General features: G+C 46.1%; 2 protein-coding genes across 4 annotated transcripts in view; both read left to right on the top strand.

Moving 5' to 3' along the window:
* LOC127574555 (carbohydrate sulfotransferase 9-like) overlaps positions 1–8,718 on the top strand; it is a 72,407-nt gene extending 63,689 nt beyond the window's left edge. The window contains exons 3-4 of one of the 3 annotated variants that reach the window (XM_052023647.1): positions 1,577–1,611; positions 6,830–8,718. In XM_052023647.1, coding sequence (XP_051879607.1) covers positions 1,577–1,611; positions 6,830–7,900 — 1,106 coding nt within the window. In that variant the 3' untranslated portion in view covers positions 7,901–8,718. The remainder of the gene's footprint in view (positions 1–1,576; positions 1,612–6,829) is intronic. The other 2 variants (XM_052023645.1, XM_052023644.1) reach the window with 2 other exon arrangements.
* Positions 1–21,335, top strand: part of LOC127574557 (aquaporin-4-like) — a 101,152-nt gene that overhangs the window by 47,822 nt on the left and 31,995 nt on the right. Inside the window, exon 2 of the mRNA XM_052023652.1 lies at positions 1,577–1,611. The gene's annotated coding sequence lies outside the window, so the exon portion shown is untranslated. The remainder of the gene's footprint in view (positions 1–1,576; positions 1,612–21,335) is intronic.

Genomic DNA, 21,335 nt, shown 5'->3' with positions numbered 1-21,335 from the left:
TAATGACCAAAAATTCCATCAGTGACTGAATGTGCTGCATGGCCTCCTCCTGGGATCTGTTGTTATTCAATTGGGGTCCATCATGTTCTTTGAAAATTGACATCATGTTGTGACTTTACAAGTCCTGAAGAACAAAACTGTGGTTAGACTGCACTTAGAGTACTGTGTCCAGTTCTGGTCGCCTCATTATAGGATGTGGAAGCGTTGGAAAGGGTGCAGAGGAGATTTACCAGGATGCTGCCTGGTTTGGAGAGTATGCATTATGAGGAGAGACTAAGGGAGCTAGGGCTTTACTCTTTGGAGAGAAGGAGGATGAGAGGAGACATGATAGAGGTGTACAAAATACTAAGAGAAATAGATAGAGTAGACAGTCAGCGCCTCTTTCCCAGGGCACCAATGCTCAATACAAGAGGGCATGGCTTTAAATAATGGGTGGGAAGTTCAAGGAAGATATCAGAGGAAGGTTTTTTACCCAGAGAGTGGTTGGGGCATGGAATGCGCTGCCTGGGGTAGTGGTGGAGGCAGGTACATTGGTCAAATTCAAGAGATTGCTAGATAAGCATATGGAGGAATTTAAAATAGAGGGATATGTGGGAGGAAGAGGTTAGCTAGTCTTAGGCGAGGTTTAAAGGTCGGCCCAACATTGTGGGCCGAAGGGCCTGTATTGTGCTGTACTGTTCTATGATAACCCTAATACTTCCTCGGACGATGTATTTTTCTCTCTCTCAACTGGCACTAATGTTGTTCTGTTCACTTTGTGCACATGTGTATGTATAATTTATGTCAATTTAAGCTCATGTTAACTTATGTTTGTAATGTACTGTGCTGCTGCTGCTATAAAGCTAATTTTCATGGCATTTATACCCTGGGTATGTGTGCCTGTGACAATAAACTTGAGATCTGAGAATATAAGAAATAGGAGAAGGAGAAAGCCATTCGGCCCTTGAACTCTGCCATCATTCGTCAAGGGTCTTGGGGTGGGACTGTTTTCCCTGCAGCGAAGGAGGCTGAGGGGTGACCTTATATAGAGGTTTATGAAATCATGAGGGGCAGAGATAAGGTGGGTGATCGCGGTTTTTTTTCCCAGGTTAAGGGAATCTAAAACTAGAGGGCACAGGTTTAAGGTGAGAGGGGAAAGATGTAAAGAGGACCTGAGGGGCAAGTTTTTCACACACAGGGTGGTGGGTATATGGAACGAGCTGCCAGAGGAAGTGGTAGAGGGGGGGACAATCACAACGTTTAAGGCATTTAGACAGGTATATGAATAGGAAAGATTTAGAGGGATACGGGTCAAATGCGGGCAAATGGGACTAGCTCAGGAAAGTTGTAATGGACCAGTTAGCCTGCTGTATAACTATGACTCTACAATATGACCGAGAGACTGCAGCACTGAGGGGGTGTCACACTGTGGGAGGGGCGGTGCAGAGGGAGTGCCACTGGGAAGCATCTTGGAACAGAGCTGTGTAAATGAAAGTTGTTGTTACTCACTTTTTCTTTCACCAGTTTGATGAATTCTGTTCTCAAGATATTATCTTTCTTCACTACAGTTAACACTGACGCTCTGCTTTTTCTCCAGGGCTGAAGATTCAACAGGAGCAGCAGATCACAAAGGTAACTGAATCCACTGGTTGATATGACTTACTGTAATTGTGGGCAGGCAATCATAAAGTGGCCACATAAACATCTAACCTCGCTCTTTATGAGATATATCGGCTCATATCTTCAGTGTAAATTGTATTATACATTTACTCCATTGGCTTGGATTCCTTATGATGTCAAGCTTGGAGCTCCAAGAAGACGATGCTGCCAGTTGTGGCCAGGGTCCATCCCTGGAGGCCATCTCCCATCAGTTATCTGACACACCCAACCTCTCCCTGCCTTCCCAGCCAGTTGGAGAGTCCCGATGAAGGGTCTCGACCCGAAACGTCGACTGTTTATTTCCCTCCATAGATGCTGCCTGATCTGCTGAGTTCCTCCTGCATTTTATGTGTGTTGCTCCAGATTCCAGCATCTTCAGAATCTCTTGTGTCTCAGTTGGAGAGTATAGAGGTTTGAATGCCTTTTCCCCAGACCCCCAGCTTTCCAGTTCCCTCTGCAGATAATCAGTAAATGAAAGCACTCTTACAACTTTTTTAATCATGTGGAATTTTTTATTGTGCCAGTGACTCTTCTCCCAGGACTCCAGTGTCTTGAGGATGTCTCCAATTCCTGGTGTCTCTATAAAGGCTGATGCCACAAATCCCTTCCCAGTGTGTGACTAGCACAATCTGTGGGACACAGTTACGTGTGGTTGTGTTACTGTTATGTTGTCAGCTGAGTAATCTGGAGGCCGAGACTATCAACCCATAAACACAAGTTCAAATCTCACCACACCATCTGGGAAACTTAGAGTCACAGAGTTATACAACACAGAAACAGGCCCTTAAGTGCACTGAATCCTTACCAATCATCGCACACCCATTTATACTAATCCCACCTTTTTATTTCTCCTGTTCCCAGCACTCGCTGCAGATACAACAATTCAGAATCAGGTTTATTATCACTGACACATGTTATGAAATTTGTTGTTTTGCAGCAGCAGTACAGTGCAAGACTTAAAGACATAAAAGTTACTATAAGTTACAAAAATAAATAGTGCAAAGGAGGAATAATGAGGGAGTGTTCATGTGTTCATGGACCGTTCAGAAATCTGATGGCAGAGGGGAAGAAGCTGTTTCTGAAACATTGAGTGTGGGTCCTCAGGCTCCTGTACCTCCTCCCCGGTGGTAGTAACGAGAAGAGGGCATGTCCCAGATGGTGAGGGTCCTTAATGATGGCTGCTGCCTTCTTGAGGCACCGCCTCAAGGACAATTTACAGTGGTCAATTAACCTAATGACTCAAATTCCAAAGATTTACGTGCACCTTCTCCAACCTCATCTGTGGCATTCAGCACACACAATGTGGCCTCCTCTACATCAGCAAACCAAGCGTAGAGTTTTGCCAAGCGCCTGCACTCTGTCCACAATGGCCATCTTGAACAGTGAATTTTCCAATAAGTCCACTTCCCATTCCCACACTGACATGTCTGTCCACAGCCGTCTCTACTGCCAAGTTGAGGCCAGATGCAGATTAGTGGAACCACCTCATATCCCACCTTGGTAGTCTCCAGCCTGACGGCATGAACATCGGTTTCTCCAGCTTCTCTTCCTTTTTCCCTCTCCCCCTGGCCCCCATCACCCTATCTCCCTTCCCTCACCCTCGCCATCCGCCCATCACCCACACACTCCTCCCTCCGGTTCCCCTCCCCACCTCCATCCCTTTATTCCATGGTCCACTGTCCTCCCCTATCAGATTCCATCTTCTTCAGCCCTTTGTCACTTCCACCCATCACCTCCCAGCTTCTTACATCAATCCCACTCTCCCCCCTCCCTCACCTGCCCATCACCCCCCCCCTCACCTGGATCCACCTATCACCTGCCAGCTCTTGCTTCACCCCTTTTTATACTGGCTCTCTCCCCTCTTTCTTTCCAGTCCTGATGAAGGGTCTTGCCCTGAAACGTTGACTGTCCATTTCTCTCTACAGATGCTGCCTGACCCGCTTGAGTTCCTCCAGCTCCTTTGTGCATTGCTCCAGATTTCCAGCATCTGCGGCCTCCTGTGTCTCCACACCCTGTGTTCCTTTCCCACTCTTACTGGCCTACCCAAGCTCTCTCTCCGTGTTCACTTTTCCCATTCCCATCTGCCCATCACCTGTCCGCCTGGCTTTCTTCTCCTTCCTGTCCCCTTCCTATCTTGTTCCATCTCCCCATCACCCCCAACCCTACCTAGTTCCACTTATCGCCTACCAGCCCCTGCCTCACCCCTCCACTTCACCTCTTTATACTGGCTACCTCCCCTCTGCACTCTCAGTCCTGATGCAGGGTCTCGGCCCAAAACGTCGACCACCTCTTTCCCTCCACGGATGTTGCTCGACCCGCTGAGTTCCTCCAGCGGTTTGGTTTTTGCTCCAGATTTCAGCATCTGTAGTCCATTGTGTCTGCAACCGATTGACCTCCATGTGTTTGGGATGTGGGAGGAAACTTGAACACCCAGAGGAAACACACAGGGTCACAGGGACAACGTGTGAACTCCACATAGCACCAGAGGTCAGGATCGAACCCTGGTCACTGGAGCTCTGCCTGTTGCACTGTTGTGTTACCCATCAATTCTGTTTATTATTTAAATATGAAATAAAAAGCTGGTATCAGTTACAGTGACCTTGAATCTACCAGGTTGTTGTAAAAATCCATCTGGTTCACCTTCAAGAGAGGAAGTCTTCTGTCTGAAGACCCAGTCTGTCCTGTAGTGACTTCAGACCCACCAATGGAGTTGACTCTTACCTGCCCTCTGATGTGGCCCAGAAAGCCCTTCTTCTGGGGCACTTGTGGATGGGCAGTAAAGGCTGGCTTTGTCAGTGGCGTCCACACCTTGGAAACGTTAGTGTTTCCTAATACTTCCAACCTCAATGACTTGAAGTTAATTTGATTTCACCAGAATGAGCTGCTTGCAGGAGGCATGAGACTTGTCTTCAAGAGGTCATAGCAGTAGTGGTGCTGGAGGGTCACACTGTGGGAGGGTCAGTACTGAGGGAGGGTCACACTGTGGGAGGGGCAATACTGAAGGAGTGTCAAACTGTGGGAGGGTCCCACTGTGGGCGGGGCAGTACTGATGGCCACCTATTTTCTCCACTGGGGGCACTGCCTGCAGGAGGGAGCACGTCTTCCGGCAGCAGCCGTCAACCGTGCCGCTCTGCAGGAGCTGCCCAGGTTCTATTGGGATCTGATGCGGGTGTGGGGTGGTCTCCTGCGGCAAGCGCGGGGCCGCTCCCCCTCCCGTCACAGTTGGCATCAGGAGGTGTGCCACCAGGGACCGGCATCTCTCTCGGGAGGCAGCGCGGCACAACCCGAGTTGCCTGGCGGACACACCGGCAGTGCTGTTCCGTGAGGTGCCGAGGCGTTTCTTGTATAGGCTGCTCCTGCACACCTTTCAATTCCTCACCCTGGTCTGCCAGCCAGACATGCCGTGGCGGTCCGTCTTGCCGTCAGACAGCGAGGGGGGTCCCTGGTGGAGGTCCCTCTAAGGCGGGCGTCCTCCCCCTTTACATCAGGACCTGGGGTGGAGGGTGCTGCACCGGGCAGTGCCGTGCAACCGTTTCCTGAGCCAGTTCACCGCCTGTCACTTCTGCGGCTGGGAGGAGATGGTGTACCATGTGTATGCGGAGTGTGAGAGGTTGCAGCCCCTCTTTGTGTATCTGAGGGGGCTGCTGCTCAAGTTCTGGCTGCACTTCAGCCCGACGCTGTTGATCTATGATCACCCGGTGCGGCGGGGGACAGGTCGCGCAGGGGATCTCCTGGTGGGTCTTCTGCTGGACCTGGCCAAGTCTGCCATCCATGGGACGCGGCGACAGACGGCCAAGGGTTCCAGCCAGTTCGTCTGCCTGCCCGTGTTCCGTGCTTACGTCCGCGCGTGGGTGTCCTTGGAGAGGGAGTATGTGGTATCCGCGGGCACCCTGGTTGAGTTCTGCGCTCTGTGGGTCCCTCAGGGTGTCGTGGATGGTGTGAATGCGATTCTCATCTGAAGTATTGCATGTGCATTTAGCGGTTGTTAGCGTTATTGCTGTAGTTATGTAGTTTGCATCTGTTTGCATAGTTTTTCTACTTTCTTGTATTAGTTGTTGTAGTTATGACACTGGATGTCCTTTTGTAGTGCTTTTAGAGAATAAACATCTGTAAAATAAAAGGGGCAATTGTTACACATCTGTTCTGTATGCAATAGTTAAGTTGGACAAATGAAGATCGAGCTGCAATTTGCACTTCTAAGATCGCCATTGACACTGCAAGATATCCAAGGCAGTTTGCTGATGTATCCAATCTCTCTCATTTAACTGTATGTGTGTAAAATCAGAGTCAAAATGAAACGCTAATTCCCAACCTATTCATACTCTCTGAACCCTGTAACATGAGAAGATGCGGCAGGGGGTCATTCCACCCACCCATTGAATAAAATCTCCTGTATCAAATCCAGATTCCTCCATTAGTTCCTATCAAAAATCTCCAGAATCTATTGATTCAAATGTCTTATGCTGATACGCTATTGAAGAGGATATTGAAGTTTACACTTGTTTTCGGTGCATTGGTCTGATTTTGGCAATCCAACTGCCACCTCTAAGTTTCAATAATTATTCTGTTAAGTTTCACTTGCCCCGCGCCAACGTTTACAGATGCACCATAGAAAGCATCCTATCCAGATGCATCCCAGCTTGGTGTGGCAACTGCTCTGCCCGAGACCTCAAGAGATTGCAGAGAGTGGTGAACACAGCAAGGTCTATCGTGAAAACCAGCCTCCCCTCCATTGACTCTGTCTATACTTACCACTGCCTCAGGAAAGCAGCCAACTTAATCAAGGACCCCTCCCATCCCGGACATTCTCTCTCCTCCCCCCCACCCCTTACATCAGGCAGAAGATACAAAAGCTTGAGGACACGTACCACCAGGCTCAAGGACAGCTTCTATCCCGCTGTTTAAGACTCTTGAATGGACCTCATACAGATGAACTCTTGATCTCTCAATCTACCTTGTCATGGCCTTGCACCGTATTGTCTGCCTGCACTGCACTTTCTCTGTAACTGAAACACTATATTCTGCATTCTGTTATTGCTTTTCCTTCTGTACTACCTCAATGTTTTGGAATGATCTATCTGGATGGTATTCAAAACAAAGCTTTTCACTGTACATCTGTACATGTGACAATAGAACTAATTGCCAATTACCGGGTTTCCAGTTAGTTAATCTAATTTTCTTTTCTTTATAGTTCTGGAATAAACCAATCAAGATTCCACAGAAGGATTGGACAGTTTTCAAGAGTGGAAGGGATGCGGGCTACAGAGTTGACAAGATCAGCAATGAGACTGCCACAGAACGTTGGCAGTCCGTTTTTAACACAGCCAAGGATTCAATGAAGCAGAGGTTGTTTCAACAGAGGAAGATGAGGAACCTTCTGCTGAAGAGGTTCCTGGAGCCGATGAACCTGACGTCATTTCGGTTCCCGAACTGGACCCTGGTGACGGATGCTGTTCACGAGGAAAGGAAGAGGTTCCTGGCCAACTCCTGCAAGAAGCTTTACATCAGCAAGCGTCGCCGTTCCCTCATCCGACTGGTTTCTCAGGTTTATGTGGAGGAGAGGCACAAGCTGCTATACTGCGAGGTGCCCAAGGCGGGCTGTTCTAACTGGAAACGCATTCTGATGGTGCTGAGCGGCCTTGCCAAGTCACCGAGCAACATCTCGCATGATTTTGTGCACTACAGCAAGCGGCTGCGGCACTTGGACAGCTACAGTCTCAGGGAGACCTATGAACTGCTGAACAGCTTCACCAAGGTCCTGTTTGTCAGGGACCCAATGGAGAGGCTGGTGTCTGCTTTCCGGGACAAGTTCGAGCACTCAAACAGCTACTACCACCCTGTATTTGGCAAGGCGATCTTAAAAAAGTACAGAGCCAATGCCAGTGCTGAGGCTCTCAGGACAGGCTCGGGAGTGACCTTCAGTGAGTTTGTTCAATACCTTTTGGATCCACATAAGCCCGTCGGCATGGACATTCATTGGGAACAAATTAGTAAACTCTGCTCCCCTTGCCTAATCAATTATGACTTCATTGGAAAGTTTGAGAGCTTGGAGCAGGATGCTAACTACCTCCTGAAGCTGATTGGTGCCCCTGAGGGGCTACAGTTCCCAAGTTTCAAAGACAGGCATTCCTCAGATGAGAGGACGACCTCTGCTGTGGTCGAACAGTATCTTGCCCAAATAACCCCCTCAGAAAGACAGCAGATTTACAACTTCTATTATCTGGATTACCTCATGTTTAACTATTCAAAGCCACATCTTTAGCGAGGCATTGGATTGAAAGAGTAATTTATCAACAAAAATCTTTAATATATTTTGTGACGCAGAACCTATTTTAACACTTTGCTATGGATTTGGAATAATGTTCAGGCATTTTGAATTGGTGACTCTTCTCGATCCCAGCGGCTTAGCATACGACCAAAAGGAAATGGTTAATTTCCTGAACTGGTTCATGAACATGGGCACAGTGTACCAAAGCCAAACAGACCCGAAAGGTTAGTGTAGGAGAAGATGTTTGGATAATCTTCTCCTTTGCTTTCTTGAAGCCCAGTCCTACTGAGTTGGGATGTCCAGCTTTGATCCTCACCCTCCCAGATCTGGGGCGGGAATATTGGTCACGTGACAACTTTAAGACTCAGATGACCTTGATAGTTAAGCAGTTTCTGCACACTAAATGGCTGAAGTTGAAGAATATCCATTTTAAGGAAGTGATGGTGGCTTCAGTCAGATTCTGAAAAGAAAAGAGAAACAAAGTAGAGAAATTTAAGGGGACCAAAAAGATTAATTGGGAATCAAAGACTTTACTGTATTCTCCCTCACTACTACTAGTGAAGGCTTTTAATGCTTTCGCTGGAGATAGACATAGCTCTGAGAATAGGTAATGTCCAGGGCCTTGAATGGTATTTATTGTTAACCCTACAATGCTCTTAAGATCATTGTGGGAATCCTTGTCTTAGACACGATCCTACTACAACTTACAGAATAAAGGACACGTTCTGTACAACCTTGTCTCCTTTGGGCTCTGGGCAAGATGGGATGCGGGTGGGTGGGGGTGGGAGGGGGGAAGTTATTTGAATAATCATTCATTTCTCAAGGTTTCTGATACACTTCTGATTGGCTGAATGGGATGGAATTATTCGTTCAACACCATTGTGGGCCAACCCTTTTGTTCTACTCTATAGCGGTAAAAATAGCAGTCACACAGGATAAAGGTTGCCAGTATAACGTAGAACAGTACAGCACAGGAACAGGCCCTTCAGCCCACAATGTCTGTGCCAAACACAAAAACTAAACTAAATCTCTTCTACCTGCACATGATCCATGTGAATGTAAAATGTGAATAAGTTTTGAGATTTTCTCCTGTTGCATCAGATAAATTTTATGTGTTAGTCCACAAAACATCTGGATTTTCTCACTGTCTACAAAAGGAGAGAGCCAGGGAGAGCTAGTTCGGTGGATTCAAAATTGGCTCGGAGGCAGGAAGCAGAGGGCAGTGGTTGAAGGTTGTTTCTCAGAATGGAGGCCGATGACTAGTGGTGTGCCGCAGGGGTCGGTGTTGGGACCCTCATTATTTGTTATTTATATAAATGATTTGGATGTGATTGCACAAGGCTTGATCTGTAAGTTTGCAGATGACACGAAATTAGGAGGTGGTGTTGATTGTGAAGAAGGTTATTGTAGATTACAGGGGGATTTTGATCAGTTGGGGAAGTGGGCCAAGGAATGGCAATGGATTTCAACACAGATAAGTGTGAGGTTTGGAAAGTCACTCCAGTGCAGGACTTGTACTGTGAATTGTAGGGCTCTAGGGAGTGTAATGGAACAGAGGAACCTAGGAGTACAAGTGCATAGTTCATTGAAATCGGCGTCACGGGTAGACAGGGTGGTGAAAAGGGCCTTCATCAGTTAGGGCACTGAGTACAGGAGCTGGTTCACTATGTTGCAGTTGTATAAGTCATTGGTGAGGCCGGAGTATTGTGCACAGTTTTGGTCGTCCTGTTATAGGAAAGATGTGGTTAAACTGGAAAGAGTGCCGAAAAGATTTATGAGGATGTTGCCAGGACTCGAGGGCCTGAGTTATAGGGAGAGGTTGGCCAGGCTAGGTCTTTATTCCTTGGAACTTAGGAGAATGAGGGGCGACCTTATAGAAGTGTTTAAAATTACAAGAGGCGTAGATAAGGTGGACGGTAAGTCTTTTGCCCAGGGTAGGGGAGTCCAAAACAAGGGGGCATAGGTTTAGGGTGAGAGGGGAAAGATTTAAAAGGGAGTTGAGGGGCAACTTTTTCACGCAGAGGGTGGTGAGTATATGGAACGAGCTGCCAGAGGAAGTGGGTGAGGCAGGTACAACAGTATCATTTAAGAAGCACTTGGATAGGTACATGGAGGGGTGGGGCTTGGTGGGATATGGGCCGAATGCAGGAAATTGGGACTAGCTGGGTGGGCACCGTGGACTGGTTGGACCGAAGGGCCTGTATCCATGCTGTATTGCTCTATGACTCTGTGACTTTAAAAGGAATCTGGAATCAAACCTGAAATGTGGGAAATCCTCAGCAGGTCAGACAGCATCTGTGGAGGGAGAAGCAGAATTTTGGGTCAATGACCTTTCATCAGCTGCTGAGTACATCCAGCATTTCTGTTTTCTGACTCCTTTCTTGATGGGATGATGAAGAACTTGCACCCACCTTGATGGTGTTCTTGTCCAGAGCTAGGTAGTAACACTGGGGAACACTCAATGTAACACCAGAAATGTAGCATTTAAGACATTATCTACAAACTAACTAAAGCATAGAATTAAAAATCAAAAATTGCAGATGCTGGAAATCTGATATAAAACCAGAAAATGCTGGAAACACTCAACGGATCAGGGAGCATCTGTAGGAACAAAACATAGTTAACGTTTCTCGTCAAGACCTTAATTATTCCTTAAATGTTGTTAATCATTTAAGAATTGTTTCATGTGACTAACTGCCTTTAAGTGGCTGTAGTGTTTAGTGTAGAAAGTTCCAGAAGCAGTATGTTTAGAAGAAAATGATGGTGGAAATGTTGACTGGATCTGTAAGTGTTCTCATTAATAAAATACCCATGTTGATTGTCCTACACTCTCTTTTATACCTCTTGTTCCAGCAATCTTGCTTTTGTTAGGAGTAGAGCCCAATCATGAGTCCTGGTGCAGGGTTTCAACTCAAAACGTCGACAGTTCCTTTCCTCCCCTCAGATGCTGCTCGACCCGCTGATTGCTTGTAGCTCCAGCTTCCAGTATCTGCAGCCTCTTGTGTCTCCAAGAGTGTGGACAACATTACTGCACTACTGCAACAGAGATGCTACCACAGAGAGTTGGAGACACAGCAAGGGTGAAGTCCACATCAGACCAACAGCGGACATGGCAGAAGAAACTCCAAACACATGTGAAGTGGAAACTCCATTCAAGTGGAATTGAATTTAGGAGCTGAGGGGTAATGTTGCAGCTATATAGGACCCTGTTTAGACCCCACTTGGAGTACTGTGCTCAGTTCTGGTCGCCTCACTACAGGAAGAATGCAGAAGCCATAGAAAGAGTGCAGAGGAGATTTACAAAGGTGTTGCCTGGATTGTGGAGCATGCCTCATGAAAACAGGTTGAGTGAACTCGGCCTTTTCCCCTTGGAGCGACGGAGGATGAGAGGTGACCTGATAGAGGTGTATAAGATGATAAGAGGCATTGATCGTGTGGATAGTCAGAGGCTTTTTCCCAGGGCTGAAATGGTGGCCACAAGAGGACACCGGTTTAAGGTGCTGGGGAGTAGGTACAGAGGAGATGTCAGGGGTAAGTTTTTTTACTCAGAGAGCGGTGAGTGTGTGGAATGGGCTGCCGGCAACGGTGGTGGAGGCGGATACAGTAGGGCCTTTTAAGAGACTTTTGGATAGGTACATGGATGGGAGAGGTCTGGAGGGTTATGGACTGGGTGCAGGTCAATAGGACTAGCGGAATAAAGTTTTGGCACCGACTAGAAGGGCCGAATGGCCTGTTTTCCATGCTGTAGTGTTCTATGGTTCTATGGCTGGCTGCTTTACTGAGGCAGTGGACGCCAACCTTTAAAGCAAGTGGATTTTAGAATATAGAATACAGAACACAGAATATATATGCCCCCTGACCCATGAAGGGAAGTATGACATGTGCCTTAACAATAAAAACTAAAACCGACTTCATTGATGACTATTAGGTTACCTGCTCTGATATTACTTCAGGTTAAATTATGTTTGACAGCATTTCTGGGAACTATCTTGAGAAGTAGGGATGTTTCTCGCTTAGGGGATGGTGTCCGCTGCAGGGAAAACAAGCCCAGCTGATCCAATCTCTCCCCAGAACTAAAGCCCTCCAATCCAGGCAACATCCTGGTGAATCATCTCTGCACCCTCTCCTCTATAACAATATCCTTCCTATAGTGTGGATATCAAAACTGCACACAATACTCCAGTCACAGTCTAACTGGTGTTTTGTAAAGTTCGAACCAACGAACCGGGCTTGTTTTCCCTGGAGCAAAGGAGGCTGAGGGGTGACCTAATGGAGGTATATAAGATTATGAAAGGCATAGATAGAGTATGTGGTCAAAATCTTTCTCCCATGGTAGGGGTATCGGAACAAGAGGGCTTAGGTTTGAGGTGAGAAAAAGGAGCTTAAAAGGGGTACATTTTTTTTTACACAGCGAGTGGTTGGTATCTGGAACTCACTGCCAGAGGAGAAGGTGGAATCAGATACAATCACTATGTTTGAGAGACACTTAGACATTTAAATTGGCAAGGTTATAAGGGCATGGTCCTTATGCAGGCAAATTAGTGTAGGTGAACAAAAAGGTCTGTATGGAAATGGTGGGCTGAAGGGTCTGTATCGCTGCTGCAAATCTCTATGACTACGAGGTTTGAATGTCAATGGCAATAGCAGTATTTATTATCCCTAATTACCCCTGAGGAGGCAGGTAATATTCAACCATATTGGTGGGTTGGGAGTCACTTAGAGGCCAGACTAGGTAAGGACTGTACATTACTTCCCTGTAAGATATTAGTGAACAAGATTTGTCTACACCACAATCCTACAGTTTCACGGTCACCCTTACTGAGATTGTTTCTTTTAAAAAAAAATATCCAGGTTCATTTAATTATCTGACACTGAGACTCGAACCCATGTCCCTGGATCTAGCTAGCGTACCCCTGAATCGAAGGAGGGGAGAGATTCAGAGAGATCAGCAGCTTCTAGATCTCAAGGGGCATGGCAATTGAACACACGGCCACTGTTGGTGGAGATTCATGTGCAGGGATGATCAAGAGGTCAAAACTGTTATTCCATCCTCCTGGTCGGATCTGAACTCAAGTTACATTGGTGAAAGGTCAGTGTTTAATCCACTGGGACATGGAATCAGTCACTTACATAATACCACTCTGAACTGAGTTCTGACATTTCACCTATATATACATTTTGGCAGATATTATTAAATCATTTTTTTAAAAATCTGACACATCAATTCATCATCCAGCAAATCCCAGGGCCTGGGAGATGCGGTCTGAGTGTTGTGCATCTCCAGAATTTGCTGGGTCGGTTTGCACCATGTCACCATTAACTTTGCAAAGATGTCTTTCCCTCGGCTTCCCCATTCTTTCGGAGGACTTGCTGCATTCCCACATTAATCGCTCATTAAACACGACAGCAAATTTACAGCTGGTGATTAAGAACTATGCATGTTTTTGATGATGTGATAATTCTTAATGCATTACCAGTCTTGCATTAAATACCTTAATCCAATTCCCGTTGGTTGGGGATTTGAAAAATGTGAAATGTGATATATTTTTTCAAAACTTTTTCTGTATGTCTCTTTTCTCTCATTTGCCTTAATTCAACCTCTCTCTCCCTCTGTAATCCTCCTCCCATATCCCAATTCACCTGACTTCCTTACTCCTCATTCCTCAAACCACAGAATGGTTACACTACATTCGGCCCATCGAGTCCTTACCGGCTCCCTCTAAAGCAATCTGTTCAGTCCCATTCCACCACTCTTTCTCCATCTTACTGCAAATTCCAATTCCCTTTTGAAAGCACTGGTTGGCTTCGACTGGCAGTGAGTTCCAGGTCCCAACCAGTCCCTGTAAGTTTGAAGAAATGCTTCCCCTCCTGTCTTTCCATCTTGTTCTGTCACCCTGTCATAGAGTCATACAGCATGGAAACAGGCCCTTCAGCCCAACTGGTCCAGGCCAACCAAGACAGCCATCTAAGCCAGTCCCATTTGCCCACGTTTACCCCCTATCCCTCAAAACCTTTCCCATCCATGTACCTGTCCAACTGTCTGACAAATGTTGTTGATGTACCTGCTTCAACCACTTCCTCCGGCAGCTCGTTCCATATACCTCTGGGTGAAACGGTTGCCCCTCAGGTTCCTATTAAGATCTCTCCCCTCTCATTCTGAATCTATACACTCTAGTTCTTGATTCCCCAGCCTTGGGAAAAAGACAGTGCACATTCACCCTGTCTATGCCCCTCATGATTTTATACATTTCTATAAGATCACCCTTCATTGTCCTACGCTCCAATGAATAAAGTCCCAACCTGCTCAACCTCTCTCCATAACTCAGTCCCTTGAGTCCCAGCAACATCCTCGTAAATCTCCTTTGCACTCTTTCCAGCTTAATGGCATCTTTCCTATAGCAGGGTGACCCAAACTGAACACAATATTCCAAATGCAACCTCACCAACGTCTTGTACAACTGCAACATAACATCCCAACTTCTCTACTCACTGCCCTGACTGATGAAGACCAGTATGGTAAGAGCCTCTTCACCACCCTGTCTACCTGAGACATCATTTTCAGGGAACCATGCACTTGTACTCAGTCCCTCTGTTCTACAACACTCCCCAGGGCTCTACCGTTCACTGTGAAAGTCCTACCCTCATTTGTCTTCCCGAAATGCAACACCTCGCACTTATCTGAATTAACCTCCATTTGCCATTCCTCAACCCACTTTCCCAGCTGATCAAGATCCCTCCGTAATTCTTGATAACAACTTTCACTGTCTACTACACCATTTTATTGTCATCTGCAAACTTACTAACCATACCTTGTACATTCTCATCCTAATCATTGATATAGATGACAAATAGCAATGGGTTTAGCACTGAGCCCTGGGCCACACAATTAGTCACAGGCATAGAACATTACAGCACAGTACAGGCCCTTCAGCCCACAATGTTGTGCCGACATTTTATCCTGCTCTAAGATCTATCAAACCATTCCCTCCCACATAGCTCCCCATTTTTTTCCATCATTCATGTGTCTATCTGAGAGTCTCTTAAATGTCCCTAATGTATCTGCCCCCACAACCTCTGCCGGCAGTGTGTTCCACGCACCCACCACTCTCTGTGTAAAAAACTTACCCCTGACATCCCCCTTATACCTTCCTCTAATCACCTTAAGATTATGCCCCCTCGTGTTAGCCATCGTCGCCCTGGGAAAAAGTCTTTGACTGTCCACTCGATCTATGCCTCTTATCATCTTGTACACCTCTATCAAGTCACCTCTCATCCTCCTTCTCTCCAAAGAGAAAAGCCCCAGCTCACTCAACCTATCCTCATAAGACATGCTCTCCAACCCAGGCAGCATCCTGGTAAATCTCCTCTGCACCCTCTCTAAAGTTTCCACATCCTTCCTATAATGAGGTAACCAGAACTGAACACAATACTCCAAGTGTGGTCTAACCAGAGTTTTACAGAGCTGCAACATTACCTGGTGGCTCTTGAACTCAATACCCCGACTAATGAAGGTCAACACACAGTAAGTCTTCTTAACAACCCTATCGACCTGCGCGGCAACCTTGAGGGATCTATGGACGTGTACCTCAAGGCCCCTCTGTTCCTCCACACTGCTAAGAGTCCTGCCGTTAACAGTCCTTCAGAGAATCATTGAAACATACATCACTGAAACAGGCCCTTCAGCCCAACTCGTTCATACCAAATGTGATACCTATCTACACTAAACCCATTTGCCTGCATTAGGCCCCTGTCCCTCAATGCCATTCCTATCCATGAACCTGTTCAAATGCCTTCTAAACATGTAATTGTATTTGCCTCCACCACCTCCCCTGGCAAGTTGTTGCCAGGACTGAAGGGTTTGAGGAGAGATTGGATAGGCTGGACCGATTACCCTGGAGTGAAGGAGGCTGAGGGGTGACCTTATAGAGGTTTATAAAATCATGAGGGACATAGATAAGGTGGATGGCCACAGTCTTTTCCCCAGGATGGAGGAGTCTAAAACTAGAGGGCATAGATTCAAGGTGAGAGGGGAAAGATTTAAAGGGGACCTGAGGGGCAACTTCTTCACACAGAGGGTGGTGGGTGTATGAACAAGCTGCCAGTGGAAGTGGTAGAGATGGGTACAATTACAGTACAACATTTAAGAGGCACTTGGACGTACCTGGATAGGAAAGGTTTAGAGGGATATGGGCCAAATGCAGGCAAATGGGACTAGCTCAGAGAGGCACCTTGGTCGGCATGGACCAGTTGGGTCTGTTTCAGTGCCGTACAACTCTATGCGATAGCCACCACTTTGTATGAAAAGCAATGTTCAAATCTCCTTTCAATTTCTCCCCTTTCACCTTAAACCTGGGCCCTCCAGTTCTAGACTCCCCTGCCCTGAAAAACAGACTCTGATTACTTGTTCTATTTACGTCTCTCAGTAATTTTATACGCCCGTATAAGGTCATCCCTCAGCCTCCTATGGTCCAGAGAGAATAAACACAGCCTATCCAACCTCTCCTAATTAATTACAGCCCTCCGTTCCAGGCAGCGTCCAGGTGAATCTCTTCTGCACTCTCTCTACCGCAACCATGTCCTTGAAGCAGCTGCTAATGGAACAGATCTCCCCGCCATGGTCTGACTCCTGATTCCTTCTCAATCTTCAGCCCCACTGGTTAGGGACATTAACTGTTGACAACATAGGTTCCCCTGAGCTCTGTAGATTATCAACAGCTCGCAATCACAGCAGGTAACTATAATTGGGCTTGAGTGGAGCTGTCAGCTACAAAGTTTAAAAACAGAGATTGTTAATTTTATTTTTTAGGCTTTGCTGTTAAGAGCAGGGATCACATGAGATTACTTGTTTGGGTTTGTCAGAATCAGACTCAGATTTATTATCATTGACATGTCATAAATTTGTTGTTTTATGGCAGCAATGCAGCGCAAAGACATAAGAATTACTATAAGTTACAAAAATAAATAGTGCAAAAGAGGAATAACGAGGTAGTGTTCATGGGTTCATGGACTGTTCAGAAATCTGATGGTGGAGGGGAAGAAGCTGTTCCTGAATCATTGAGTGTGGGTCTTCAGGCTCCTGTACCTCCTCCCCGATGGTAGTAATGAGAAGAGGGCATGTCCCGGATGGTGAGGGTCCTTAAGTGATCGATGCCACCTTCTTGAGGCACCACCTCTTGAAGATGTCCTCGATGGCGGGGAGGGTTGTGCCCGTGATGGAGCTGGCTGAGTCTACAACCCTCTGCAGCCTCTTTCTATCCTGTGCATTGGAGCCTCCACATCAGGCGGTGATGCAACCAGTCAGAATGCTCTCCACCGTACATCTGTAGAAATCTGTAAGAGTCTTTGGTGACGTACCAAATCTCCTCAAACTCCTAGCAAAGTAGAGCCGCTGGCATGCCTTCTTCATGATTGCATCAATGCATTGGGCCCAGGATAGATCCTCTGAGATGTTGACGCCCAGGAACTTGAAGCTGTTCACCCTTTCCACCGCTGACCCCTCAGTGAGGACTGGTGTGTGTTCTCCTGACTTCCCCTTCCTGAAGTCCACAATCAATTCCTTGGTCTTGCTGATGTTGAGTGCGGGGTTGTTGTTGCAACACCACTCAACCAGCCGATCTATCTCACTCCTGTACGCCTCCTTGTTGCCATCTGAGATTCTGCCAACAACAGTGGTGTCATCAGTGAATTTATAGATGGTGTTTGAGCTGTGCCTAGTCACACAGTCATGAGTGTAGAGGGAGTAGAGCAGTGGGCTAAGCATGCATCCTTGAGGTGTGCCTGTGTCGATTGTCAGCGAGAAGGAGATGTTGTTACTGATCTGCACTGACTGTGATCTCCCGATAAGACTTGATTGATAGGTTCTTGATTGGTAAGGAGGTTAAGAGCTATGGGGAGAAGGCAGGAGAATGGGGTTGAAAAAGCAATTGGTATTGCCATTGGTATTGGTTTATTATTGTCACTTGTACCGAGGTACAGTGAAAAACTTGTCTTGCATACCGTTCATACAGGTCAATTCATTACACAGTGCGCTGAGGTAGTACAGGGTAAAAACAGTAACAAAGTGTCACAGCTGCAGAGTAAGTGCAGTGCAGGCAGACAATAAGGTGCAAGGTCATAATGAGGTAGATTGAGAGGTCAAGAGTCCATCTCATCATATAAGGGAACTGTACAATAGTCTTATCACAGTGGGATAGAAACTGTCCCTGAGCCTGGTGGTATGTGCCCTGACTGCATACCACCAAATCAGCCATGATTGAATGGTGGGGCAGACTTGATGGGCCGAATGGTCTGATTGTGCTCCTTTATCTTATGTTCTTATAGTCAAATGAACCACAAGGTTAAAAGGTTTTGAAACCAGGTATGGGAGCTCAGTAAACTGACAACCGATTACATGTCTGGAAAAGTACTGAGAGTCTCCAGAGATGTTGTTTAGTTCAGTACACTGATTTCAATGTGCTTTGTGTCTGCGTGTGACTCTAACCAATTTGCTCAGTCAGTGCAGAGCACGGAATTTGGTCCTTTCTCACCAGCCTCCCTCTCACGGACCTCATTAGCACCTCTGCAATGGGCCCTCGCTCGACCTAAGTCAGACTTGGTAAAACTGACGCATGACTGCTTCACCGAGCAGTCTGTCAGGGGAAATTGTGCTGATGTCAACCCAGTGGTGGGAAATGAGGCAGGAGGGAATCTTGGACCTAGCCTCCAAGTATAATGTAATTAAATCCAAAATAATCTGGGACTCCTTCCTACCCAGCAGTAACATTGTGGTTATTATAAGAACTGTACAAGGGCATGAAGGAACCTTTCAGAACTAGTGGGCTGGTTAAAGTTGTTAGTTAGTATCTTGAATGCTTTAAAGACGCACAGAATTATCAAGTTTGAGCTCAAAGTGACATGAAGACCATTAGATATAGGAGCAGAATTAGGCCATTCAGCCCATCGAGTCTGCTCTGCTATTCAATCATAGCTGATTTTTTTTTCTCAACTCCATTCTTCTGCCTTCTCCCCATAACCCTTAACCCCGTACCAGATCCTATCAATCTCTGTCTTAAATATACCCAATGACTTGGCCTCCACAGCCATCTGTGGAACGAATTCCACAGATTCACCACCCTCTGGCTGAAGAAATTCCTCCTCATCTCAGTTTTAAATGGATTTCCCTTTATCCTGAGGCTGTGCCCTCAGATCCTAGACTCTCCCACTGACGGAAACATCCTCTCCACGTCCACTCTATCCAGGCCTTTCAGTACCTGGTAGGTTTCAATGAGATCCCCCCCCAATCCTTCTGAACTCCATTGAGTACAGGCCCAGAGGCATCAAACGCTCCTCATAAGTTAACCCTTTCATTCCTGGGATCATTCTTGTGAACCTCCTCTGGACCCTCTCCAGGGCCAGCACATCCTTCCTTAGGTACGGGGCCCAAACTTGCTCACAGTGTAGGACGTTAATGAATGTTGTTAATTCATGTTGTTAACGAGAAAGTTGAAGCTAAAATAAACCAAAGCTGTAACTAAATTCTTCAAGTACTGAAACAGAAAGTCCAGCCATGAAACTGTTAGTTACTCACAGGATGTGAGTGTCATTGACAATCAATATTTACTCCCCCTTCTCTAATCGCCCTTGAAGTACATGGCTTGCTGGATCATTTCAGAGTTGTTCTGGGTCAGGAGTCACATGGACTTCATGAGAACAGCAGATTTCCTTCCTGAAAGGGAATTATTGATCCATACAGGTTTTTTGAGACATTCAGAATCTTTTCCACAGGGTAGAAATGTCAAACACCAGAGGACACGTTTTTAGGTTAGAGGAAGGAAGTTTAAAGGCGATGTGAAGGGCAAGTTTTTTACGCAGAGAGGGGTAGGTGCCTGGATTGGACTACCAGGGGTAGTGGTGGGAACAGGCAGTTCGGTGGAGTTTAAGAGGCTTTTAGATAGACACATGAATATGAAGGGAATGAAGGGATATGGATGATACACAGAAGGAGGACATTCAGTATAAATTGGCATCAAGATCAGCACAACATCATGGGCCGAATGGCCTGTCCAGTGCTGTAGTGTTTATACGTTCTATAATACATTGATGTTTAGACAAGCACGGTAGTGTAGCGGTTAGCATAACGCTATTACAGCGCTAGCGACCCGGGTTCATTTCCGGCCGCTGTCTGTAAGGAGTTTGTATGTTCTCCCCGTGTCTGCGTGGGTTTCCTCCGGGTGCTCCGGTTTCCTCCCACATTCCAAAGACGTACAGGTTAGGAAGTTGTGGGCATGCTACGTTGGCGCCGGAAGCGTGGCGATGCTTGCAGGCTGCCCCCAGAACACTCTACGCAAAAGATGCATTTCATTGTGTGTTTCAATGTACGTGTGACTAATGAAGATGTCTTATCTTAGCTTATTAATATACATTCTACAGAATAATATTAACAGTTGGAAATTGCCTTTTGTAACTCTTAAATAGTTCATAGAAAATGATTCAAGTCTTTCTCACCACATAGCACTCTCATTATTGACAATTGCTTGTTTTTTTCCTTTCTAGATTTATTTAATTAGACATAAAATCCCCACCCGCGCTGAAGCTGGGATATGAACCCACATTAGTCAAGTTGATTATTAGTCAAGTAATAATTAACTAATTGGTTATTAGTCAAGCCCTAGGGATTACTAGTTAATATAACCACTGGGCTACCGTCTCCCAGTTAACAGTTGGAGAAGGAAGTCAATTGCGATGAAACTGTAGACTTGAAAGAGATGCATTTCCAGAGCACCTTTTGCCACTTCAGGTCCAAGTTCGAGTTCAAGTTTATTGTTGTCATGGGCATAGATACACAGGATATAAATGCCGTGAAAATTAGCTTTTTGCAGCAGCAGCACAGTACATTACAAACAAAAGTTAACATAAACTTAGTGTAAATCGTACATAATTTACACGCATGCACAATAAACGTTACAGCACTAGTTTAAGATGGAAAGAGACTGAGAAAGAAATTTAGTCCAAGTTAGTGATGGGGTTTTTCAGGTGGGTTCAAGAACCTGACGGCAGTGGGGAAGAAGCTGTTGTTGAACCTTGAGATGTGGGTCTTCAGGCTCCTGTACCTCTTGCCTGACGGCAGCATTGATTTAGATTAGATTTCAGAGTCTTGACAGGAAAAAGCTGTAGGTAAATGATTTTATTGCGAGGAACAAATTTTTAAGGCATAACATGTCAAACTACCCTCAACTTTTTGCAGCAACTGTGGTCATACGTTTTATTTCCTCCATCCCTGATATAGGCTATTTTTTGAATAAATTACTCTGTTTGCTACACAATCAACCATTGATTTGAGTTATGTGCCCCCACCCTGGCTCTAGTCATTGGCTAACACTTTGGGCAATTGAAGGATCAAGTTAATCTCCCACTTAGACCAGATGAATGGTCTCGACCCGAAACGTCGACC

Source organism: Pristis pectinata, chromosome 9 (genome assembly GCF_009764475.1).
Source record: "Pristis pectinata isolate sPriPec2 chromosome 9, sPriPec2.1.pri, whole genome shotgun sequence".
NCBI classification, from domain to species: Eukaryota; Metazoa; Chordata; class Chondrichthyes; order Rhinopristiformes; family Pristidae; genus Pristis; species Pristis pectinata.
The sequence above is the reverse complement of the archived record's forward strand: the minus strand, read 5'-3'. Positions and strand labels throughout refer to the sequence as shown.